The sequence below is a fragment of the Protopterus annectens genome, chromosome 12.part0 (genome assembly GCF_019279795.1).
Source record: "Protopterus annectens isolate FY-2018-M chromosome 12.part0, PAN1.0, whole genome shotgun sequence".
Classification (NCBI taxonomy): Eukaryota; Metazoa; Chordata; order Ceratodontiformes; family Protopteridae; genus Protopterus; species Protopterus annectens.
Genome location: NC_056746.1, coordinates 934,647,285 through 934,673,170, shown reverse-complemented (window position 1 = coordinate 934,673,170; position 25,886 = coordinate 934,647,285). Strand labels below are relative to the sequence as shown.

Genomic DNA, 25,886 nt, shown 5'->3' with positions numbered 1-25,886 from the left:
AAGTAGGCAAAATGTAAGATAACAGTACATGACAAACGGGCTAACTGTGGGACACACTATATGACAAGACTGTGGAACACATTATGTGACAAGTAGGCAAAATGTAAGATAACAGTACATGACAAATGGGCTAACTGTGGAGCACATTATGTGACAAGTAGGCAAAATGTAAGATAACAGTACATGACAAATGGGATAAATGTGGGACACATTATGTGACAAGACTGTGGGACACATTATGCAACAAGTAGGCAAAATGTAAGATAGTATATGACAAACGGGCTAATTGTGGTACACATTATGTGACAAGACTGTGGGACACATTATGTGACAAGTAGTAGGCAAAATGTAAAATAACAGTACATGACAAACGGGCTAAATGTGGGACACATTATGTGACAAGAATGTAGGACATATTATGTGATAAGTAGGCAAAATGTAAGATAACAGTACATGACAAAAGTGCAAAATGTGGGACTTGTGACAAATGGGTAATGACACAAAATATGTGGGACATGATGTGTAATAAGTAGACAAAATGTAAAATTCAGTGCATGACAGACTGGCCAAATGTGGAAGAGAGCATGTGACAAATGGACAAAATGTGAGCTACAGCTTGTAACAAGCAGGAAAATGTATGTTATAGCAAAATGACTAACAGGAAAAATGTAAGACACAGCACAAGACATGAGGCTACAGTTTTTGATATAACATGACTAGCAGGTGAAATTTGAGAGGCAAACTAGATATCAGAAGTAGACTGTGAAGTCCAGTGTGCTACTGTTTCTAATTTTTGTATATTATATATTCTCATAAGTCACATAGAGGAAGACATCTAGTATAACAATGTTTATTGGAAAGAAAGGTAGAGAAACAGACAGTCAAAGACAGAGGGAGAGAGAAAAAGAAAGGACTCAAATATTTGGCTGAATCTTTATTATTTAAACAATTAGAATTTAACAGGACGCATTTAATCAGTGTACTAACCTTCAGTATTCCATACCATTCTTACTAAAGCAGGAGACAGGTTCAAGAAATTGGGGACACCAAAATGTAAACAAGAGGAATGAAAAGAAAAAAATAGTCCGAAATGGGAACTCTTCAGTATACAGAGAAATCAGGCATTCTGGACTGGCCATGGGTTCTTGCAACTTGCAAGCCATCAGTACATATGGACTTATAAAACAGACAATATTGGGATTTTAACTTGGAGCACCTCAGGTATAGATGGTATGAATACTTCACTTGTAAGTCTGGCTTAACCAATTAACTAAAATTCAAAGTGGCCACCACTGAAATGCAAAAGATCATTGCAGTTGGACAGGATTCAGATTTAATGTGCCTAACAGCTCCTGGCTTCAGACTTGTAGGCTTATGGATGCAGTTATAGAGAGTCATAATACCAGCACACTGAATTCAGAGTCCATCTTGATCAGTTGTGCTAAACTTCAAACTCTTTGCCCTCACACTCATAGAGAGTTCCACACCAAATTTTGTTATTACTTGCAGCTGTGGAATTCAGACTTGTAGACGTGGGGATCTGGAATGATACTAGACTCTCGATGTGAACAAAGGTCCTTTATGGATCACAGATACTGAATTTCAGCCTTTTACCATTAGTCAGACATTTGAAGGACACTGAAGCTCAGTACTTATTGACATGACAGTGTTGCGGAATATTAATGAGTGGCATTGAGTTATTCCTTGTTTAACCAAGACTTTGTGTATCAATGTGTATTTGCACTGGTACTGCCAAAAGTGATGTTTAGTCTGTTCTTTGATACGTTTGGATGTCTGCTTGCATATGTTTTGGGGTGGGATTTTTCTGCCTGCCAATATCAGTACCTCTCATTGTTACTGCTTGCCAGTGAATGATCATCTAATTTGTCCCCAGCGTGGGACCACCTCACTGTTGTTGACCCTTATCCAACAGGGGGCAGAAGTGGGGAAAGAGGGATGATTTTCTAAATGTAGCCTATCTGTGCCTGTCCCAAATATTCCCCATGTCTTATGATGGCTGCTATGTAATTATGTGTCCCTTCCCATGGACTGTCAGTGGAAAACAAGAAGTTATTTTTTACAGATTTAGATACGCTGTTGTGCCCCAGTAATGGTGCCTGAGTTACCCATATCCCAAAACATCAACCTCTCTTCATCCCCTCAAACCTCCCTATATGTGAGCAGGCAGCTGAATGCTCAGTGGCATGCTGCCAACATGTTTTTTTGATTCCTGGTCACTGACAAATCAAGGGTCACCAGAGGCCAAGATGAACAATTTGCCTCTATACCAGTTGTCCTACTGTCCATACAAGTTGTTGACTTTCTTAGCTAACGTCCATGGCATCCAAGAAAGGTGAGAATAAAGTGATTACTGATCAATTATTACAGAAATGTAGTCAATCGGTTAATGGTTTTACTGTACGTTTTATCTTAGACAGTGGGTATCCTGCTTATCTGGGGGCACGTTTAGCCTCATTTTATGAACGTGCTGGAAGAGTAAAGTGCCTTGGGAGTCCCGAGCGAGAAGGAAGCGTCAGCATTGTTGGAGCGTAAGTTTGGTTTGGTTACTTTTTTCACCATTTGGCAAAAACAAAGGAAGCAAAGGTCAGCTGTACCACTTCTATTCTAATATACACATAGACTTTATTTTCTCTTGCAACTCTCCTGCTAAGTAAACATAAAGTACGAAGTGTAGATGAAAGAGCTCAGAAAAGATATGTGTCACAATAAGTATTTTCTTCTGTGCTTCTAAGAGTTTGTTAGCATACTTAATGAGTACTTTGTATTTGTCAACGACCTCAACAAAAGATTTTGGTATAACTAAGAAATGTTGATGGCAAGCTGCTTAATTATGAATAAAAATGTTGGAACCGATTGCCTATTTTGCCCATCTGCTTTCATCTACAGTATAATGTTATTGTTCTGAGTTATACATGTGCTATTTATTATTTGGCTCTTGATCAAAAAAAAACTTGATCAAGGCAAAAGGAACAAAACAGTATTTCTATAAGATTCAAACTCAAAAAGTTTACAAAACCTGTTCTTTCTTCCCCTCAAGATGTAGGGTTATACCTCTGTATGGCCCACTGATTTGTAACTTAACTCAGAGGGTGCTATAAGTCAGGTAAGAGGATTGTACAATGTCAGAGAAATTTAATTTCTGTCATTTTGTTTGATTAACCCATCTTGAAAGAATTAGCCCATCACTGCACAGCTTAAAGGAGAACCGCACCCACAGACTCAAAAAACATGTTTATATCATCATGATTTGGTGTTTCCTACATTTTAACACTACTCTGGGACTATTAACAGGTTTTTAAATATTTGTATACATAATTTCTGAGTCTGATCACATGGGGTCTGGCATCTTGAAATAATTCTGATTGTTTAGTCTGACTCTAGGTATCTCACAATGCAGTGCTTGTCTGTAAAATATTATATCACACAGGCCTCTTTCTTCCTAAAGCTCCTGTCACTGCATTGATTTTACATGCATACACTGCTGTCTTTCAGTCAGTTAGTTTTAGGTAACATTTCATGCCGTTCAATGACTTATAGGTTCATAGATTCATAGGTCTGTACTAGGCTAATGGCCCTGGAGCCTTTACAAGCATAGCCCATAGGATTACCCTGGCATCGTGCCACCTGACCTTAGTTCCCAGCACCTCTGTTGAGCAGAGCCACTGGAGAGATCCCCGGGGTGAATTTTCTATTTCCCATCCACTCATCAAGATTTTTCTTGAAGAGGGCCTGTGAGGTGCTTTGTTTGACATGTATGGGAAGTCTATTGCATAGCACAAGCAGTTCCTGGTTTATGAACCTGTCCCCCCAGCATGTTCTGTTGATTGTGGTAATGAGGTTGAGGTCTCTGGAGTGTATGGTGCCGTGGGATTGGGATTTCTTTAGTTGTAGGATTTCTAACAGAGCTGGGTCAGACATCACTTTGTAAGTCAAGCAGAGATTACCTTTAAGATACGAGACAGAGAATAGTTGGAGTTTTTTGAGTCTGTCCATATAGGACAAGTGTTTAAGGCCTAGGATCCTCTTTGTGAGGTACTTTTGTGGCCTCTCCAGTTGTTGCAGGTGTCTAGTGAGGTATATGCCAAATGAGGCATTGTACTCAATGATTGGCCTAATGAGGGAAGAGTAGAAGGAGACAATGACCTCTTTCTTCCTGGATGCAAAACCCTTAGTAATCAGATGTGCCACATAGAAGGGCTTTCTGACCACACTGGCAATGTGGTATGAGTCTGTCATTGCCTAGGTCTGTAGAAGGTCCTCTCTTATGCAGGGGAATGATTGCAGCTACTCTCCACATGCTTTGTACATAACATGTAAGGAGGCTGAGATTGAACAGTGTAGTGGGGGGGGGGGCTAAATTACACTCCCTACTATTTAACATGCATCTTAAATCATGCTCCTTGCAATTTAAGATAAATTCAGGAATACTGTCAGGACCCATCAGGGCAGTATTTTTAGTTTCTAATAGTGCTTTTTTTTAAGCCTTGCTCTTGTGTGATATCTGGAAATGAGTCAGTTTCAGGTATACCTTGAGAGATAGACTAAGGAAAGAGATGGGTCAAGTTAAAGCTGAATTTATCAGCCAGTAAGCTGGATGTATCTTCAGCCTCAATGTTGGTAACATCGGTCACAATCAGCTCAGGGCATTGTTGCATTTCTAACAGAGCTGGGTCAGACATGGCTTTGTAAGTCAAGCAGAGATCGCCTCTAAGTAGGTGATATGAGACAGAGAATAGTTGTAGTTTTTTGAGTCTGTCCATATAGGACAAGTGTTAAAGGCCTAAGTTCCTCTTTGTTAGGTACTTTTGTAGCCTCTCCAGTTATTGCAGGTGTCTAGTGAGGTACATGCCAAATGGGACATTGTACTCAATGATTGGCCTAATGAGGGAAGAGTAGAGGGAGACAATGACCTCTTTCCTCCTGGATGCAAAACCCTTAGTAATGAGATGTGCCACATAAAAGGACTTTCTGACCACAGTGGCAATGTGGTGGTCAAAAGAGAGGTTGCTGTCAACCTGTGTTCCCAGATCTCTTATGACGCCTTCTGTGTTCAGTGGACTACCATTGATGTGGTAATTCATGGGAACTGGGTTTTTTCCAAAGGGGATGATGACACATTTTTTGTCATTGAGCTTACGGCCTTGGTTCTGACACCAGTTGTTGGTCTCAGTGAGGCCTTTCTGTAGGATGTCAACATCACTTGGGGAGTTAATAATAGCTCCCAACTTGCAATTGTCTGCGAACTTTGTCAGTCAGAGTCCCTTTGTGTTGGCCTGGACTTCAGAGAAGTAGATATCAAGCAGGAGAGGACCCAGGACCAAACCCTTTGTGACTCCACTTGTGACTGGTCAGCAGTCTGACTTGGAGTCAGCTACTTTCACACTGTGGGTTCTATCTGTGAGCCAGTTTGCAACCTACCTAGTGATATAGGGGTCGATGCCTAGCTTAGTGAGTTTCTCTATGATTCCTGAGTGGGGAATGGCATTAAAGGCCTTGGCCAGATCAAGGTAGGCTGTATGAACCACCTTGCCTCCATCTGCAGCTCTGTTGACTGACTCAAAGAAGTTGACCAGGTTAAGCAGGCATGATCTACCCCTTACAAAACCAAACTGTGTGGGATCCAGAGTTTGAAGATTCCCTATATCCTTGTTTATTAGGTCCATGATGATGCATTCCATAGCTTTGCATATCAGACTCATCAGGCTAATGGGGCAATAATTCCTAGGGTCTGTAGTCACTCCTCCTTTGTGGAGAGGGATAACTGTAGCAGAGCACCATTCGGTAGGGACAAAGCCTGAGGTGGGGCTGTGATTGAACAGGGCACACAAGTGAGGTGCCAGTTCACTCTGTACTTCATGTAGAACACAGCCAGGGATATTGTCAGGTCCCATAGAAGTCATATTCTTGGCCTTGGACAGTGCTGTTTTAACCTGTGCAGCAGTAATTCTGGGTGCCTGGCAATCTACTGGTATTGTGATTGGTCCTTTGGGGGGAGAGAGAGGGGTAAAGTTGGCATTGAATCTGTCAGCCAGTATATTGGCAATATCTGTTGGCTTGTTATAGGATGTACCATTGTGCAGTAGCTCAGAGCGAATCTGGGTACTGCCGTGGAGATTCTTTATATAACTTTAGAAGGCCTTGTGGTTGTCTTTACTATCTGCTGCAATTCTGTTTTAATAGCTAGATTTAGAGGATTTGATGAGGGATCACAACTTTTTGTTGAGGCTGATAAGGGAGCTTTTCCAGTCTTGGGACTTTACCTTATTCCTCCTTCTGTTGTAGAGTTTGTTTATGGCAGGGGACCACCAGATTGGCTTCCTTTTTTTGGAGGAGAATGTCTTGGTTCTATAGGGTATGGTGAGAACCATGCATTTGTGTACATGTTCATACAGTGCATTAGTGTATGATTCGGCAGTCATGCAACTATTTTCATGGGTGCCGTGAAGTTAGCCATCTCTGTTTTTAGGAGCCCAAAGTTAGCATTGGAGAAGTTTTTCATGGTGGCTACCTTTGCGGGGGGGGGGGGATGTGGATTTCCAAGGTGATTAGTTTGTGGTCGGATCTAACCATGGAGGAGTTGACTATTGGTGTAGAGCAATGGTCGCCCATGTTAGTAATGACCAGGTCAAGGATATTGCTACCTCTAGTGGGGGTAAGAACGAGCTGGTCCAGAGCATTGGAATTAATGAATTCTGGGAAACGTTGAGCAAGTGTATTGGTACATGAGTTGTTTTCCCAGTTAATGGAGGAGTAGTTGAAGTCGCCCAGTATGAGAGCATTAGGCTGGATCCTAATATTCCCCAGGGTGCTTAGGAACGTGGAGTGTGAGTCTTGGGACATGGTTGGGGACCTATAGCAGAATCAATGCCTTACCTAATGCTAGCTGCACCTGAAGTATCTCTGATGCATTATATTGAGCTACCAGTCTGGACATGTGCACATCCTTTATAAATACAGAAACACGACCACCTTTGGAGCTTCAGTCCAAGTTCTGGGGCCAAATGGTGTAGAATGAGTTATAGCCTGGTAGTGCAGGGGTGCTTTCTGTTGCTTTGAACCAGGTCTGTGTTACAGCACAGATGTTGATGTTCTCCATTTTAAGGAGTGCTTTGAGTGAGTGCATTTTGAGATTTAGACTTCTAGCATTGAGAAGCATGACCCTCAGATTGCATTTGTTTGTAGCTGTTACGGTGGTAAATTGATCTTTGGAACACCACCTAAAAAAGGCACTATAGGGGTGGCAAGAGTGTCGGCCATTATCCAGAAGCCCTGGGTTGACAGATGCAGGCCATCTCTGGCAAAGCATCGAGGTCTGTCAATCATGTCATCCCAGGCAGATACTGGATCCCCTTAGAATGACACCAGAAACTTAGCCAATTGTTGAAATCAATCATTTTCTGCTTGTACTGTGGTATCATTCTGGGTGATGGTAGGATGCTGCTCAGGGCTAGGGTCATACCCGCCTGGGCTACATAATCTGAGAGCTCCTCCATGTCTCTTTTCATGTAGTCCAGGCAGGTACATCTTAGGTCATTCACAACCACATGTACAATGACAGAGTCATATTTGTACCTGTTGTTGAGGGACCCAAATGCATGCATTATGTGGCAGATCCTGGCACTTGACAGGCAGCTGACTGTTACTTTCACCTTATTCAGCCTAGTGAGTGGGACATCAGTGTGCCTCACTATCGAATCACCTATGACTAGTGTGTTGGGCATGCAGTTGTGCCTTAGGGGCTTTGGTTGAGTGGCACACTGTTTAGGAGAGTTATGTGTCTCATGATTAGTGTTGTGTTTTGGTGGTCGAGTGCGTGTCTGCCTTGGAGATCTCTGCTTTTTGGGTAGATTTTTATTGAGAACCTCCATGAAGGTGGGTGTGTGGTTTGTGTTTTTATGTGAAGGCAGTGCTGGTGTGTGTTTTGGAGGGCTAAGTGTTCCATGTGGTGTAGTGCAAGTTTTGACCTTCTCCTCTTGACCAGCTATTCTGGTCTTGGCTGGAGAGTGTGTGGCTTCCAATTTGGATATATAAGTGCATCTCTCGTAAGTCTGAGAGTTGGGAGGTAGGAAGAGAGGGTTATCAGTCTACATAAGGCAGTTGCTACATTGCCTTAGGATGCCCAAGTTCACCAGGCTAATAGGAGAAAGCACAGGGAACTGACCTTTAGACATGCCTGGAGGGGTGGGCATTAATAATAAGTGGAGCTGTTTCCTTGTAGAACATTTAGCACTGGTAGCACTTTTGTGTGCTACAATAATTGCTACAAGAAATCTGGTAAAACAAACTTTCAAAGTGCTTTTTACTGCTGCTTCTTTTAGAATGGCTAAACTGCAGTCTTTTCTGAAGCCTATTTTGACTCATTTCCCACCTAACTTTCTTAGCTGTTAAAGTGCTAACAGTAATTTGAGCTGTTACCTGCTGTGATTGACAGCTTACAGCATGAGACTTGACTCATGCACTATTTCCTTGTTTTAGCTTTTACTATCTGTATGGGTAGGGGAAGGACCAGGGAGCTGTGACATCACAGCATGGGTAGGTTTTTAGGATGGTCATGACGATGTCAGTTTGAGGATGGAACTGGCCAGAAAACTACCTGTTTTCAGTGGCCTTGATGATGTCAGTGAATTGGAGACTGTAACAAACTTTTCCAGGGTGGGACAAAAGTTTTTTGAAAGTGAAACCACGACAATACAGTAAGGTGCTGTTCTAGTGGAGAGAAACCATCAATTTAAAATATTTTAAATGCTTGTTGTTGTTTATGCATAGCAGGGACAGTAAATAGGGAGAAAAAGGACAGAGCAGAGAAGTCGAGCAGTTAATAATAGAATCCCGTTGTTATCCTTTAAGCAGATTTGAAATGTTTACTCCTATAACATGTACTTCTCCCATTTTGCACCCTATGAATAGTTAAATTGAGAGTCTGTGTTTTAAGTACAGAAACATAATTTGTCAGCAGAAAAAGGAGTGCCTAACACTTGATCCTATGTATTAGTCTATTTAGACTTTACGAAAATAAATGCAGATTAAAATTTATGTCAGATGACTGTCTATGCTTCTTTAATTCAGACAAGAGAAAGCAAGGCCAGTACAATGTGGAAAAAAGAGATGTGTGTCTTTAGTTTTAGAGGCAAAGTATATTTATGCAGTGCACTTCTTCTATAGTCTGATATAAAAACAGATTTTGAATGTCAGCAGCATATGCTTCAGTTATTTTAATTTAATAAATGAAGTTGTTATCTCAGACCTTTTTCAACCATGACTGAGACCACAAGATCAAAGATAAATGCAACATATATAGGCATTTTAGTATAACTAAATCTACCAGCATGACTTTTGGAAGGTGGGGCAAAACCAGAACATAGGGACCCTGCCCCTCAATCACACAGAAGATCAGGAACATGCAAGCATTGTGCAGACACTGATGAGTTTGGGTGTAGCCATGCATAAACAAAGTATACTACCACCTACAATAACTTATTTTGTGCAATAAGATGTAGTAGATTTTAAATACAATTTGGCATATTTGTTATTGTTAATGGTTAAACATTTTATGACTTTTTAAGAATTCCTGGTTGTCTCTTTTTTCTGTTTGCTTCAGTCAGTATTTTTTACAGTAGTGAAATGATATACTGTCTAGAAGCATGTACTGTCTTATGCTGGGGGTGCCCCTGTTCTTTAGGAGTGGGCAATATTCTGGAAGCTGCATTCACTAAAAGCACTATCACTCCTTTATGAAATATTATAGTTATACATAGATTCATGGGCTATGCTTGTATTTTTTTACTTCAGTTTTTATTTGAAAAAGATCATTAAATAAATGCACTAAAACGAAAACATAGCAGCTGAACAATATGAGCTTAATAGGTTCAAACATAGTTACAGGGCATGTGGTCTAGGAAACTTTTGAGTAGACAGGTCCAATTTCCCAATTGCCCCAGAACACTTTCTGGATAGCTGACTTTGGTCAGAGTCACTTAGCAGGCAAACCTGTACTACAGGAAGCAGTTTGCTGTCAATTCATACTCATATTCCTTTGCACTTAATGCCAGACAGAAAAAAAATGATGTTATCCCAAAGGGGACTTAAAAAAATCTTTGGCTTAAGAGGCTAATGCCTTTCCCATTAAGTTACTTAGGTTTTGATAAGGCATGATTCTCTTGATTTATTTTATTGAATCTTTGGGATAATCTGAAACATCCCAAATTAAATAAAACCTATTTTAACATATTACAACCTTGAAACTGGTTATATTTAGTTTTAGGAAGTCAGGTGGTGGGGTTTTACTATGTATGGGGTATTGTAGCATGTACATTTCAAGACAGAGGCCAACATTACAATCACTTTCCATCAGCAGTCATAATTTTCATACATTTTGTCACATATTTATTTAGATTATATAAAACAAAAGTTTGATAGCTCTAAATTCCTTTAATTAAGATGTGATGTGCCCGTGAATCATCCTAGCATTCCTGATATTCAGTATGCAATGTTTGAAATCCTATGTGATACTATTTGGTCTTTTATCAACATATACCAAGCCACCTCTTATGTACTTCTTATGTATTATAAAAATATTTTTTATTTCCATCTCTTATTTGTCATCTGAGACATTTAATACCTTCTAGTCAAAATATTCTGGTAGGCGAGCATTATTAAATGCTCACAAAGCTCCTCTGAATGTTAAGCAACCTAGGACTAGCACAACTGATAAAACAACCAACATGACCAAACACAATAACCGCAACTATTTAACAACTGACCACCTAATTACTAACACAAAACAAAAATGTTTACACATCAACATACAACCAAATGGTATCAGTGATTTGGATCCTGTTGTCTCAACCTTGACCTTCAAATCATCAACAACAAAAAACGCCCCCAGTACTTATCACAGCTGGAACATTTCTTCAAAGTAAACAAGTGTTATTGGATAACTACCCTAAACAGCAATATACCAGACTAACAAATCTTACAAAATCTTTGTACCTAACACAACAGCAGAGTACTGTCACCTCTAAACCTGAAATATTCTGGAAATATAAAGTGGCTAACAGGGGACATCAGTGATGCCAGTAAACATACCAACAACCAATACTTTGACTCTGTCTCCTTCCCTGATGATTGTAGACATTTCGTCTTCTCTTGGCCATTCATATTACCTGTTCATTCCACCACTTCCCCAGAAACATTAGCTCTGCCCAAAGCCTATATGCATTAATCAGTTGTGCTGCCACTTTTCAATCCAGTTGTGATAACTGAAACACAAACCAAGACCTTATTCAATTAAACACATCAGGTGATAAATTTAACAACTGCATGCTAAATTCCTAAAACTGATAGAAGCTAAAACTGTAAAATCACTTACATATATATTCAGTCATTCATTAATTACTTGTATTGTTCCTCCAGCATTCAAGAACTCAGTCGTCACCCCACTTCCTAAAGTTTACTCACCCACACAACTGAAGGATTACAGACTTTCTTTCAATTTATGTCCCATCACCAACATCTTTGAAAACCTAATTTACAAGTAATTAAACATAAAAAGTTATGGCTTGCTATGTGACCAATAACACAGACACTACTTTTGTACTTATATTGCATTTGCCATCTGCCACTGATTACTTATGCCAGCATTAGTGATGGGTTAATCCTTGCATGAGTTTTTTTGTTGACATGGCATGAGCCTTTGAGATAGTTAACTATACCCTTGTACTCCAAAAAAACTGCATAAAATCAAATTCAGAGAAAACACCATATGCTGGATTGAAAACTACTTAAAGGATAGACCTTTTCAAGTCTATGCTAACAATTCACTGTCAAAATTAGGTACATTGAACACAGGAATGCAACAAGGCTTAGTTTGTATGCCTCTAGCATGCTTCCTTTTTTTCAAATAATATTGTGTTTTACCTGCCTAATCATAAAATAGATGATATATTACTATATTATCAAACCTTACCACCTATCTATATATCCAGTCTAACAACTCTCTTTTATTTAACATCTATATGGGTAACATATTTACTAGAAAGACTTAGACATTTAAAGAATTATTGAACATAGATAACAATGCATGAATAGAAAAAAATGAAATTTCACCATTACTAGAATAATATTTCTTATATTCACCATTTCAGTCTAATAGAATAATTGCATGCCTTAGGTTGGATGTACATATTTGTAAAAATTCTTATTTTTAAACACACTGGTTAACTTCACCAGGTGCTTTGTATTTATATATTTATTTATGAATTTGTCAACTGCGTAAGTGTAGTGGTCCTTTTCAGGTATGAACTGGCCTCAGATGATCAACAAGGATACAAATAACTTTATGTAACAGATACACAACAGGTGACTGAAATGCGGTTATAAAGTTAAATACAAACAAAATTATTTTAAAGTGTATTATCACATATGTCACATTTTAACACACTGCATCTCTGCATTTGGAGAATTTAGCACCACCATGAATCTCGCCACAGTCAAAACTAATTTATTTGGGCTGTTTGTCAATAAAAAGCTTCATAAACATTTTACTGAAATCATGCCCCAAACAAATTTAGTATTTTCCTTGGTGATGTCATGTAAGGCAGTGGTCCAAAGAGTTTAATGGATGCATCTCTGTACATGTACTGGTGTTACTGAGGTTAAACATCACACTTAGTCTTCAGTGGCATTACCGCAGGGAAAAGGAATCTTACAAGGAGTATTTCTCCTTAAAGAATACACAAAATAAGTTCACAGATGGCTAAAAAGCTTGACTGGCACCTTAAGCACCACTTCATTTGGTGCAAAAGTTAAGTCACGTAAATATGACAATAGACTTTCTTATCAAGAAGGGGCATAAAGAGACAAAAAGCAGAAAATGTAACTGTGAAGATCTGTTATGAATATTATACATCTATGAAAGAAATTAAAAGGCATGAGAATAAATGGAAGCAGAAGCAACAGAAAGGAAGGATGTGCATCTAAATGTGGACATACAGGGAATAAGAACAGAATGATGGATGGGGTATCAATAGAGAGGAGAGATGTAAAAGGAATTAAGTGATTAAGGTTGGAAGACTGTTGTAATTCTTCTGTCATTTGAAAAGAAACACATTGGTTTGCAACAAGCTGAACACTGCAGTATGGGTTTACCGTGGTATACAGAAGCAGTGGCATCAGAAAGTTTATTTAATGTGTTGCTGAGGGATTTCCTGATGGAAATCTATTGCAAACAATACAGTGCTTAGTTTCACCATGTGCTATTATATTCTAAGTTTGCATTTAGCAGATTAATTATTATATATAAAGACATTTCTCATTAAAGACACAGGTTAAATTCATAGGCTCATAGTTTCATAGAAGGTTGCTAGGCTAATGACCCTAGAGCCTTTACAAGCCTAGCCCTGTTTATCCTGAGTTGCCCAACTGTCAGTGGTTAGGTGAGTGAAGTTCACAGAGGTAAGGGTCTATGGTAGTTAATACCAACTTACTCTGTCTATGAGGGACATGGACGTCACCACAGGAGTGAATTTGTAGTCACCCATCCATTGATCTAGGTTGCATTTGAAGAGGGTCATGGAGGTGCTCTGTTTTACATGAATTAGAAGCTTGTTCCAGAGAAGTGTTAGTCTCTGAGAGATGTTATCTATCTCTCCAGCATGACCTGTTCATGTTAGAGGCTAAGTTAATATCCCTGGAATGAATGATCCTTGTGCTGTTTGATTTACGAATGTGTAGCATTTCCATCAGAGCCTAGTCAGGGACTGCTCAGACAGGCACAGGTCAGCCCTTAGCAACCTGAAGGAGACAGAATACAGTGACTGGACTTTCAGTCTTTCCGTGTAAGACTAGTTTTGTGTACCCTGTAATTTCTTGGTGAGAAACCTCTTTGGTCTCTCCAATTGTTGCAGGTGTCTGGTGAGGTATATGCAAAAGGGAGCATTGTATTCAATTACTGGTTGATGAGGGATGAGTAGAATGGAATCATAACTTCCTTAGATCTAGATGTGATGCCTTTACTTATACGATGTGCTACATAGAAGGATTTGCTTACTACTGTGGATATGTTGTGGTCAAAGTTCAGATTGCTATAAACCTGAGTACCCAAATCACATACCACTGGGTCTACACTTGGGGGTTGCTGTCTATAATGTAATTAGCAGGGATATCAGCTTTCAAAAAGGATATAATAATGCATTTTTTTTGCATTTAGCTTTAATCCATGGCTTTGGCACCAATCATTTGTCTGTTTTAACCCTGTTTGCACTATATTAACATCGTTGGGGGACTCAATGATTGCTCCCAATTTGCAATCATCAGTGAACTTGGTCAGCCACAGGCTGTCCAGGTTTGCCTGGACTTCTGAGAAATAAATTCCAAACAGTAAGGGGTCTAGCACAGAATCCTGTGGTACAACGCTGGTGACAGGTCTCTTGCTATAAGTGGAGTCCCCCACTTTGACAGTATGTGTCCTGTTTGTGAGCCAGTTGGCTACCGATCCGGTAATGTAGGTGTTGATTCTTAACTAGGTACATCCTAAACAAATACATTAGTTAGTTTTACCAGGTGCTAACAAATTCCAGATTTTTATTAATTTGCAGGAATACTACATAACATTTTCATATATATTAGCTTCCTGAAGTAACAAAGACAGCATGCATTTTTGTGAATACACATTTATTTTTTTCTGTAACTCGTTTATTTATTTATTGCTTTATTTGCTGGGATAATCTGAAAGGGTTAGCAAAAGGAAATCCCTTTTCAGTGGAGATCCAGGAAGAAAAGCTCCATACATCAGCATGACAAAGACAAAGTACACAAAAGAGAAAAAAAGGTTTATTTATTAATTTGTAAATTAAAGTTGCTCCTTAAGTTGTAAACAATAAAACCAAAGTGGTCATACAGCATTCCAAAAACATATAAGGAGAGTCTGTAGAAAAACACGGTTGCCTTTTTGCTGCACTGTTTTTTTAAGCTGCCATTTGTTTTCTGCTCGCTAACCATAACTTCTGCTTTGCCTTCCTAAAATGATTAGTTGAGACACTGGTATGTTATTAAGTGTTAGCATTTTGGACTCCATTCACAAAAATATCTATCTGTGTACATTATCAATTTATTTGATGAAGTTATTCCCAGTCCCCATATTTTCTTTTCAACCTTATTTCTTATGATCTGCACGCCCCATAAGGCAGAAACTCCCCCACACCCCAGCGTATATATACTAACGATATGGACACACAACAGGGGAAAAATAGTGAATTTATGGTATGTTGAACATCATTTTCAGCTTCAGTATATTGGCAGTTAGATTAATTACCATCAGTTATCATGATCGCAGCCATGCAGAAACAGTTTCACCAGATCCTTTTGTATGACCACTGTGCAAATGTTCAGGATAGTTTTGATTGTGTAGTCACCCTAATGACCCACATCAAACATCTTTGATGAATATTCAGTTTGTGTAATTATTTATGTTTGTTTACTTATTAACAAGGTAAGACTACAAGATCAGGGTTACCCAAGACAGCTGCTGACTTAACAGATGTATATAATATAGTCAGTCAGACAGTGTACAAGTTAAGATTACAAAGTATTTATTTATGTTTTTATAGTCCCATTAAGTGACAACTCTTTTACAGTGGAGGCCCAGGGAGAAAAATTCCAAACAGTAAATAAGGCAACAATGTGCAGTACATACTGGTTACATGAAGATATAATCAAAGTATTATGATTTTTTTCATGCTGTATGAGGCTGCTTGTCTCCCATGTTTGCACTATGGTATGAGATGAATTAAAGCTATACTTTTGGTGATTAAATATAAATTTGACATGACTAATGGTGACTGATAGTAAAAGTCATTGGGTGGTGGTAATTCCTGATAATTTAGCAGAGATTGTGCTTCATGGAAATATTAATCAATTTAATGATTACTTAAGAAGAAATGTGAGCAGATGGTAATCAAGATGATGGACACACCTTAGCAGCAGTGTCCTGGAAATGGTAATCATATAATTTTCTGGAATGTTAAGGAGATAATGAAAACTTTGGAAAAGGTAAAGTTTGGACTGTGTCACACATTTGGCTTCTTGGATGGATATATTAGCAGACTAGAACTGTTTGAAGTTGATAATACTGAGTTTCTGTGAAATCAACAGCTGGTTAAAACAGTCATTCAGCAACATGTAGTAGAAGTGCAAAATACTTATAGAATTTAAATAGTGAAGTGGAATCTGTGGAACAAAAGTTGGTCACAATAGATGACCATGCATAAAGGAATAATTTAAGGCTGATTGGTTTACTGAAAGTAGAAGAAGGTTCGAATTTGATGGATTATGTATAAATCAACATGCTTCATCAGATTGGTCATATCCTTAACTAAGATGACTTTGGTGCAGATTGTGTGTGCATATAATAATATACAAGTACTGTGACTTTTATGGCAACCAGGAAGGAAATTTACAGTAACAGATTAAGTGATCTACATGGATCTTCATTTTATCAACATATTTTTTAGCAGAGATTGCGTTTCATGGATGCAGTGAGAGAGTATAAAAATAATGCAGGTTAAAAATACAGATTGCCTTTTCAGATGGAAGGTGTCTTGACCATTACAAATGCCAAAGAATCTTAAGTATGAACTAAAACTGTTGCTCCTGTAGTCACTACAGGAAACAAAGGTGACTTGAATTAGGGGAAGTATAAACTGGTGGAAATTCTCTGACTTGTATGAGGTGGAGGAGGAATGGAAAGAGAACAGAAGCTGGATGGAAGAGTGAGAATGCCTTGGGATGAACCACCTGGGCAGTGATGATGCAAGAGAGTCAGCTGATTAACTATATATTTATTGACTGAAGTGTGTTATAATGAACTCTGGGCATGCGTTCTCCACAGAAGAGGTGTATTTATTTATGTTAAACTAAAATGATTGTAGTAATTAAGAATCGTTTACTGTAATTACTGGAACTGAAAACCGAAAATTTAAATGAAACTAGGATTATTTTGAAGGTGGCATAGAGCAGTTAAGACAGATACCATGACAACCTATTTTTTTTGTTAGAAAGAAATACATATGATGGGTTAGGTACTGCTGGGAGCTGTGAAGAATCATTCTAGGACTGGATTGGGTTGGTCTGTTTATTTATTTACTTATTTAAGTACCAGCTGCAGCTCCATTGATGAATGATAAATGAATGCATAACTGGTACTACTCCATTTATAAGTCATATTGGTAAAAACCAAGCAACCTGCGGTGGTGGTGCTGCGGTAGCGTTGTCGCCTCACAGTAAGACGCTGTCCGGTTCGATTCTCAGCTAGAGCATCTTCTGCGTAGAGAAATGCGTGAATGGGCGTACCTTCGTTGAAGGTTGTGCATCAGGCCTGGCAAGCCGGTATGTAAAAATCAACTGCCAATCATTAGTGGACCGGAGTTCTGCTGTGGCGACCCCTAACCAGGAAAAGCCGAAAGACTCAAAAAAATTGGTAAAAACCAAGCAAGTGTGCTCCCTAAAGGGTATAGGAATCTGTTCCCTGAATGTTAGAATAAGTGACTTGTAGAGGTTTAGAACTGTGTATTATTAGCTGTATTTATCAGGCATTCGTGCATGTAGTATGTGCTTGATTCCCTGAATGTTAACTTAGAGACACCTGAATGTTGTTAGAACTACACATGTCCTTAGATGCCAAAACGGGTGGTTGAGTCTACAATTACTGTGTTATCCTAATCTCTATGGCTTTGGTTTCTCTGACTGTTTTACTGGAGCAATGCCTGAATGTTTTTCTCATTTTGAATGTTTAATGTGCATAGCCTGAATGCTTACTTCTGCATTGTTATCCTGTCTGTTATTTGTTATCTATACCTGTGTTATCCTAATCTCTATGGGTTTGATTTCTCTGAATATTCTAATAGAGCAATGCCTGATTGTTTTACACATTTTGACTGTTTTATGTGCATAGCCTGAATGTATACATCTGCATAGTTAACAAGCTGCCTATTTCACAGCAACTGCAGCAATGCGGAACAATTTTTTGGCTATCCCCTCCATAATTCTGCGCCATATTAACTAAGAGGTTTCAAGCAGGCTCGAAGCTGAAATACTTCCTAAAAGAGCCGCCACAATGCGGAATAAGTAGTTTGGTCATCCCCTCCATAATTCAGCGCCACACTACATACGAGGATTCTTGCAGGCTCAAAGCTAAAGTACTTCCTAAAAGAGCCAAACAACCTCCTCACCTTAATTAAATGCTGTACCTAACAAAACAGTAACAATTACTCTTAAATCATATTTTTCCCAATTAGCAACGGTGGAACAAATTATCTTATTCTGGCAAGATATTATAGATGTAAGTTAAAGCACCAATTGTCTTAGCCTGTTCTCTGCATTTGCCTCATCTGCTACGTGGGCTAATCGGAAGCGACTGTATAGCTAAGGTCCCCTTCAAAAAGTCCTCACCAAAATAACCTATTCTACACTAATGACAGTAACATAATATATGTAAAGTTGTTCTCGGCTATTTTGTTTTGAATTACTCCTGATATACTGTGTTGTTCTTATTATTTTGCTGTTACTAATCATACTTTTATCCAAGCATTTATATTGTCACTTGTTTTACACAACCTATCTCTCTATTATATTTCCGTTAGCTTCCTGTCCTTTCTGGCCTACATTTTTCCAATGAATCAACTGTAGTTGCTGGACATCTAAGAAACAATCATCTGCCATACCCTGTTGCCTCAACCTCTAACAGAAATAAGAAAAGCTTCTACCTAAACTGAATTCACTAAGGATCCCATAGAAAGTATGTGCAAATGAAGTTTCTCCCACTTTAATTTGTGTTACTGCTGTAATAACTTGCTAGGTGGCTTGTACATGCTCTCTGCCAGGACAGCCAGCAGCCGTACCCTTCCCACATCTGAGTCCTCCTAAACCAGCCTAATCACAGCCTCTCTTTTTTCAACTTTTCAGGCTTTCTTTTATCCTTTTATTTTCTGCCCCTCTTGTGACTACCACTCCTTCTATTGCAGGATTTGGCCATCAGGTGGCAGTCTTCACCCACTAGTAACTTTCTTCCTCTCTCTATTCCTCACCCTCACTAGAATAAATCTGCCATTCCCTAGTGACTCCTCATTACTCCTTTATCAGTTCAAACCAATCTTAAACCCTTTCCCTTTAACACTAACGAACTCTCCCTCTTACCCCCCCTTGTTTACCTTTACTCCGAACTTACCTTTACTCCCTACTGATTGTTTTTCTCTCTGTCATGCATTTCTTTCATTTGGCTCTACCCACTCCGTTCGCCGTTCTGGCTCACTCCGCTCCCCTACCCTACCCCCAAATTCCACCCACCCCCAGATCATCTACATTCATACTTAACTAACCACTCCCACATACTCAGTACCATCCAATCATAAAATCCACCCCACCCCCACCCATAAACCACTCATCTGCAAGTAACCCCACCCTCTTAATACATTCACCTACACATATTGACTAATCTAATAATCCAACTATCACAATCCCTATATCAAACTCCCTAAAGTAAACCCTAACTCAGAATAAACAACTTTCTGCCCCTCAGCCAAAACCATGTCCCCTAAAATACTGTCCCTGCTTAATCAACTAATATTTCTAACAACCCTTATTTATTTAAACTACCTAACACAACCCAATGTCATACATCATCCCCCAATATGGGGGATGATGAGTAAAACTGCCTTCCAGTTTATAGCCTGCTACAGACCACCCTCCCAAACCCAGGAACCCCACTCTGCCTTCCTGAGAACACTGGAAAATATGAAGATCTCTCCAAACACCATTATATTGGGCGACTTCAACTACCCAAACATAGACTGGGAGCATTACTCTAGCTCCAACACCCTAGCCCAAAGGTTCCTAGAATTTATAAACTCAAATGCTATGGAACAACTTGTTACCACTCCCACAAGAGGGGAAAACATACTGCACCTGATCATCACCAACATGGGGACTCTATGCTCCAGACCAGAAGTGTATCCCTCACTGGTAAGATCAGACCATAAACTAATCTCACTGGATATTCACATCCCGACTCCACCCCCTGCCCTGAAAACCACAGTGAAAAACTTCTCTAAAGCAAATTTTACACTCCTCAAAACTGAGGTGGAATCCTTCAAAGCCCCCGGGCCTGTGGAAAATACGGCCCAGACCGCATAATCCTTTATAAACATATTCTATGAACACCTTCAGGAATGCATGGATCATGCAATCCCAAATAAAACCAAGACCCAATCCTCCAAAGGCAGACGTCCTGTCTGGTGGACCCCAGCCATAAACAAACTATACAATAGAAGGAGGAAGCTACTGCATGATAGAGCAAAATCCCAAAAAGGGAAGGCATCTCTGATCAGTATTAACAAAAACTACTGGCACTCATAAAATCGTCTAAGGCCAGCTTCGAGAGAAAAATTGCACAGGACACTAAGGATAATCACAAGACTTTCTTTAGTTATGTTAGGAACCTGGGTGGGAATTCCCAGATATGCTCAGAATTAGTCCAAAATGACAAAAAATACACCGAACCCACAGACATTGCCAGCCTCGTAGCTGACAGGTTCAGCACAAACTCCCCCCCTCCCCACCAAAAGGGCAAATATTTATCCCAGCAGAGTGCTGCCCCCCTGACATCTCAGATGCTCAGGTAAGAGCTGCCCTCTTCAAAGCAAAAAACACAGCATCAATGGGACCAGACGGTGTCCCAGGCTGCGTCCTACATGAACTCCAAGAAGAGCTAAACCCAAACATAAAACTACTGTTCAATCTCAGCCTTACTACAGGATATGTACCCAAAGAGTGGCATACAGCAACAGTGGTCCCTCTCCAAAAAGGTGGTGCCTCAACGGATCCTGGAAACTATCGCCCCATAAGCCTGACTAGCTTGGTCTGCAAAGCTATGGAAAGGATCATCATGGACCTCATAAATAAAGATATTGGGGACCTACAGACACTGGATCCTACCCAGTTCGGCTTTGTTAAGGGCAGATCCTGCCTCTTAAACCTGCTTGATTTCTTTGAAACAGTCACCAAGGCCATTGACGAGGGGAAGGTGGTCCACACAGCCTACCTGGACCTCGCAAAAGCCTTCGATACAATACCCCACTCGGGCATTATAGATAAGCTCACCAGCTTAAATATAAACCCCTATGTCACTAGATGGGTTGCAAACTGGCTCAAGGACAGAACCCACATGGTTAGTATTGCTGGAGCCATGTCAGACTCCAAACCAGTTACAAGTGGCATCCCACAAGGCTCAGTCCTGGGACCTCTCTTGTTCGGTATATATTTCTCGGAGGTACAGGCCAACACGGAAGGACTGTGGCTGACTAAGTTCGCAGATGACTGCAAACTGGGTGCCATAATCGACTCTCCAGCCGACACAAGCATCCTCCAAAAGGGCCTCATAGAAACAGACAACTGGTGCCAGAGCCATGGCCTCAAGCTAAACGCCAAAACGTGTATAGTCATCCCCTTTGGCAAAAACAAAGTGCCCACAAATTACCACATAGGTGGTAATCCATTAAGTACAGAAGAAGTAATTAGGGACCTGGGGACCCAAGTTGATAGCAATCTCTCATTTGACAACCACGTGGCCAAAGTGGTTAGAAAAACATTTTATATAGCCCACCTAATCATGAAAGGATTCACATCTAGATCAGGGGAGGTCATCGTGCCTCTTTACTCATCCCTCATCAGGGCCATAATTGAGTACAATGCCCCTTTTGGGATGTACCTTACCAGACACCTGCAGCAACTGGAAAGACCTCAAAAGTACCTCACCAAGAGGATCATAGGGCCCAAACAGATGCCATATGCTGCCTGGTTAAAGAAACTCCAGCTCTACTCAGTGGCATACCGCCTGCTCAGAGGCGATCTGTGCCTGACGTATAAAGCCATGTCCAACCCGGAATTAATGGACATGCTGCACCTCAGAAAATCCAAATCCCATCAAGCTACGTGCTCGAGAGACTTGAACCTCAGCACTGAACTAAATAGGACATGCTGGAGGGACAGATTCATAACCCAGAGGCTCCCTTCACTCTGGAATAAAATCCCAGACCAGGTTAGGCAGAGTCCCTCATTGACTGTCTTCAAGAGGAATCTTGATGAGTGGATGAGAGATCGTAGGTTTACCCCGGGTATCACTTCTGTGTCACTGTTAGACAGAGGCACAGTATACTAACCTCGAAAAAGGGCATAGCAAAATTAATTTAAAATGGGTGGCGAAAGCCAAACACACTCTGGCTAGGCTTATAAATGCCCTAGGGCAGATAGCCTAGTATGAACCTATGAACCTATGAACCTATGAATATCATGCCACTACCCTCTACTATGCAAACAACACATACAGCCCTATATATATATATATATATATATATATATATATATATATATATATATATATATATAAAATAAATAAATATATATATATATATATATATATATATATATATATATATATATATATATATCCCCTTGTCTCCTCCACATAAGCACCACCATGCTCTCCCCTTGTAGAGTACTAACTAACCACAATACCTCCAACTACATTTGCCAAACACCCATAAAACTCATTAACCTCACTAGCTACCTATATCTAAGAAAATATCTCCTACATCACCTTATCTCCATACTCCTTTCAGGAGACATACATCCAAACCCTGGCCCCCCTCCATCCCTGACAAGACCACCCAAGCCCTCCCCTTTGAAGTAACTCATAAATCTCTTCATTTCACAGCCCTAAATACTCAGAGCCTTTGTAATAAAATTCCTAACCTCCACACCTGGCTTCTACATAACCAGCCAGATATTCTCTCCATCTTCGAAACCTGGCTTATTCCCCATATAATGGACTCTGAGCTGTTACCACCCAACTATCACATAATTAGAAATGATATAACACATAAAAAAGGAGGCAGAGTAGCACTCTTATATTAATCATCCCTTCTAGTAACCTCCTATACCAAACCTTTCCCTAAATTCGGTAATGCTGAAATTATACCTGCCCTACTTCACCTTAATAAACATAAGCTCATATTTGCGCTTTCCCTCTATATTCCCCCAGGAGATAATGTCTCATCCCTTGAAGACATTCTTTTCTGGGTCTCATCCAGCATTGACTATGAAACAATAATCCTGGGCGACATTAACGTAAACTGGGCCTCATTTCAATCTCCCACTAATCCACTCAATATTAACTTATATAACTTCAACTAGCTAATAAATTGCACCACAAGACCCACAAAGAACTCCTCAAATGGAAGCACCATAGACTGGACCTTAGTGTCCCACCCTCAGAATATCTCCAATAGCGGCATTCTCCCTGACCCACTAGCAGACCTTTTCCCTACTTTTGCCCATCGCCTCACCTCCACTACCCATCTATCCCACTCCTTCATCTCAACCTGCTGCTTAAAAAACTTTAATCCTGAATTTTTCACAAATGCACTAAGAAATAACAATTGGAACCCCCTAAAAACCCTTCCTCTAGACAAAGCCCTCTCCCACTTCAACACTTTTACAAAGCTACTTAATTCCTTTGCCCCACTGAAAACTAAATGCATAAAAAGCAACCCTGTACCCCGGTTATCCAAAAACACCCTAGCTACCATGCGACTTCGCGAAAAATCCTGGACACGCCATGAAAAAATGAAAACCTCAACCACCCTCGCAGAATACAAAACGTTGCACAATAAAGTCAAGAATCTTGTAGTCTCTGATCGCAGAACATATTTCACTACCCTTTAAACCAATCACAATACGAATCCCAAACTATTCTGGAAGGGAATTTCATCCCTCCTCAACCCTGGTAAATCAGAAAACCCATGCCCTAACCCACATGCATCTGATATGGATCTTGCAAACCAATTTAACACCTTTTTCATTGACTCCATCAGCAAATTAACAACGATCTTCACCAAAAATTCAACAGCCTCTGACCAGCCCCCCCCCCCAAATATCTCTTCTCTTCATCCACCACCTTTTTCCTTCAATCCTATCCCTACAACCACTATAAAAAGACTTCTCCTAAAATTAAGACCTGGTTCCAGTGCCCCAGATGACACCCCCCCAACATCTTAAAAGTAACTGCAGATGCAATTGCTTTCCCTGTTTCTATTCTAATCAACTGGTCCATCTTAGAATGTCAGGTCCCTCAACTCTGGAAGAAAGCTTTCATAATCCCTCTCCACAAAGGTAGTAACAACCATGATATTACAAACTTTCGCCCTAGCCATCCTATCTCCCATTTCCAAACTACTCAAAAAATGTGTACACCAACAACTTCTACCCTATCTCATCAATAACCAGCTTCTCACCAATACACAGCATGGTTTTAGACCAGCTCATAGTACCTCCATTGCCCTTCTTGCCTTCTTAGAAACAATCAACAAAGCCCGTGATTCCAGCCACTTCATATCCACTCACCTCCTTGACCTGTCAAAAGCTTTTGACACCATCTCTCACAAATTGCTTCTCAACAAACTCTCAAAACTTAACCTATCCTCCCTCCTCTATCCAATGGTTCTCAAGCTACCTCACAAACAGACAGCAGGCAGTCAAATGTAAAAAAGCTATCTCTTCCTTCCTGAATACTTCCACAGGTGTCCCCCAAGGCTCAATCCTAGGCCCCCTACTATTTAATATATTTATAAATTACTTTCACCAAGCCATTCCAAACTGTAGCATCATTCAATATGCTGACGATTCTACTATAATCTGTTCCTCCCCTTCCTTCACAACTCTTAACTATTTAACGCAAGCCACCTTCTCTTCCACCGAGCAGTGGATGTTCAACAATCATCTGGCCCTTAATGCAACCAAAACAAAACTCATGATTTTTAATGCCTCCAAAACTGCTTCCTTAGACAAAAAATCCTTCACAATTACCAGCAAAAACAATACTTCCCTAGAAATAGTATCAGATACAAAATTACTAGGTATAATAATCGATGACCAACTAAAATTTGACAGGCATTTATACATCAATATAAAAAAAACTCATAAAAAACTTGGTATGCTCTACCGTCACAGATGCTTCAACTCTCCCTCCACCAGGACTATACTAGCGAATACATACCTTATCCCATCCCTTTTATATGGTGCATCCACCCCCACCAACCTGCAATCTTCCCTTAAAACCAAACTCTCATCCTGCTATAACAAAATATCCAGATTTACTACAGGTCATAGAGCCACCTCCCACCAATGCAACTCCCTTCACCAACTAGACTGGCTAGAACTACCACACTTCCTTACGTATACCCAACTTATCCAAGCTCACAAACTTATACATAAACCATCTCTATGCCCCTCCCTTGCAAACACCTTCACAATGCGTAATCCAAATCAACTCCTCAGATCTAATTCACAAAACCTTATTAAATTACACAACCCTACACATCCAGCTGGTAATCACCTGATGTCCTTCTCTTTAGCTCGCCTCTGGAACTCTTTCCCAACTCCCATTCGTACCACTAACAGTCTCTCCTTGTTTAAAACCTCACTGCATGCATATCTACCTCACAATGGATATGCTCATGCTCCCACCCCACCTAACCCCTGATTATACTTCATCCAATATTTACACACTCATTGGCGCCTAAAATTGTCTCCTAGGAACTCTTCCATCCTTAGTGATCCATTTTCTGGATCCATTACAGACCTCCAAACAAAACTCCACTGATTGGCCTTAAAAGAAAAATGTTTTGATTTGTTATACTACCAATCTATTAGCTATTAGAATTGTGTACTATATGTTGTAAACATGTAAAAATATAAAAATGTAAAAATGCATTGTTTATTAGAATTTGTGTACTACAAGAATTTTGTACCAATATCTT

The 25,886-nt window shown here is 39.8% G+C and overlaps 1 protein-coding gene across 1 annotated transcript in view; it reads left to right on the top strand.

Annotated features, from left to right (window-relative positions):
- LOC122816888 (V-type proton ATPase catalytic subunit A) overlaps positions 1 to 25,886 on the top strand; it is a 449,147-nt gene that overhangs the window by 323,433 nt on the left and 99,828 nt on the right. Inside the window, exon 10 of the mRNA XM_044089962.1 lies at positions 2,435 to 2,549. Within this exon, the coding sequence (XP_043945897.1) occupies positions 2,435 to 2,549 (115 nt within the window). The remainder of the gene's footprint in view (positions 1 to 2,434; positions 2,550 to 25,886) is intronic.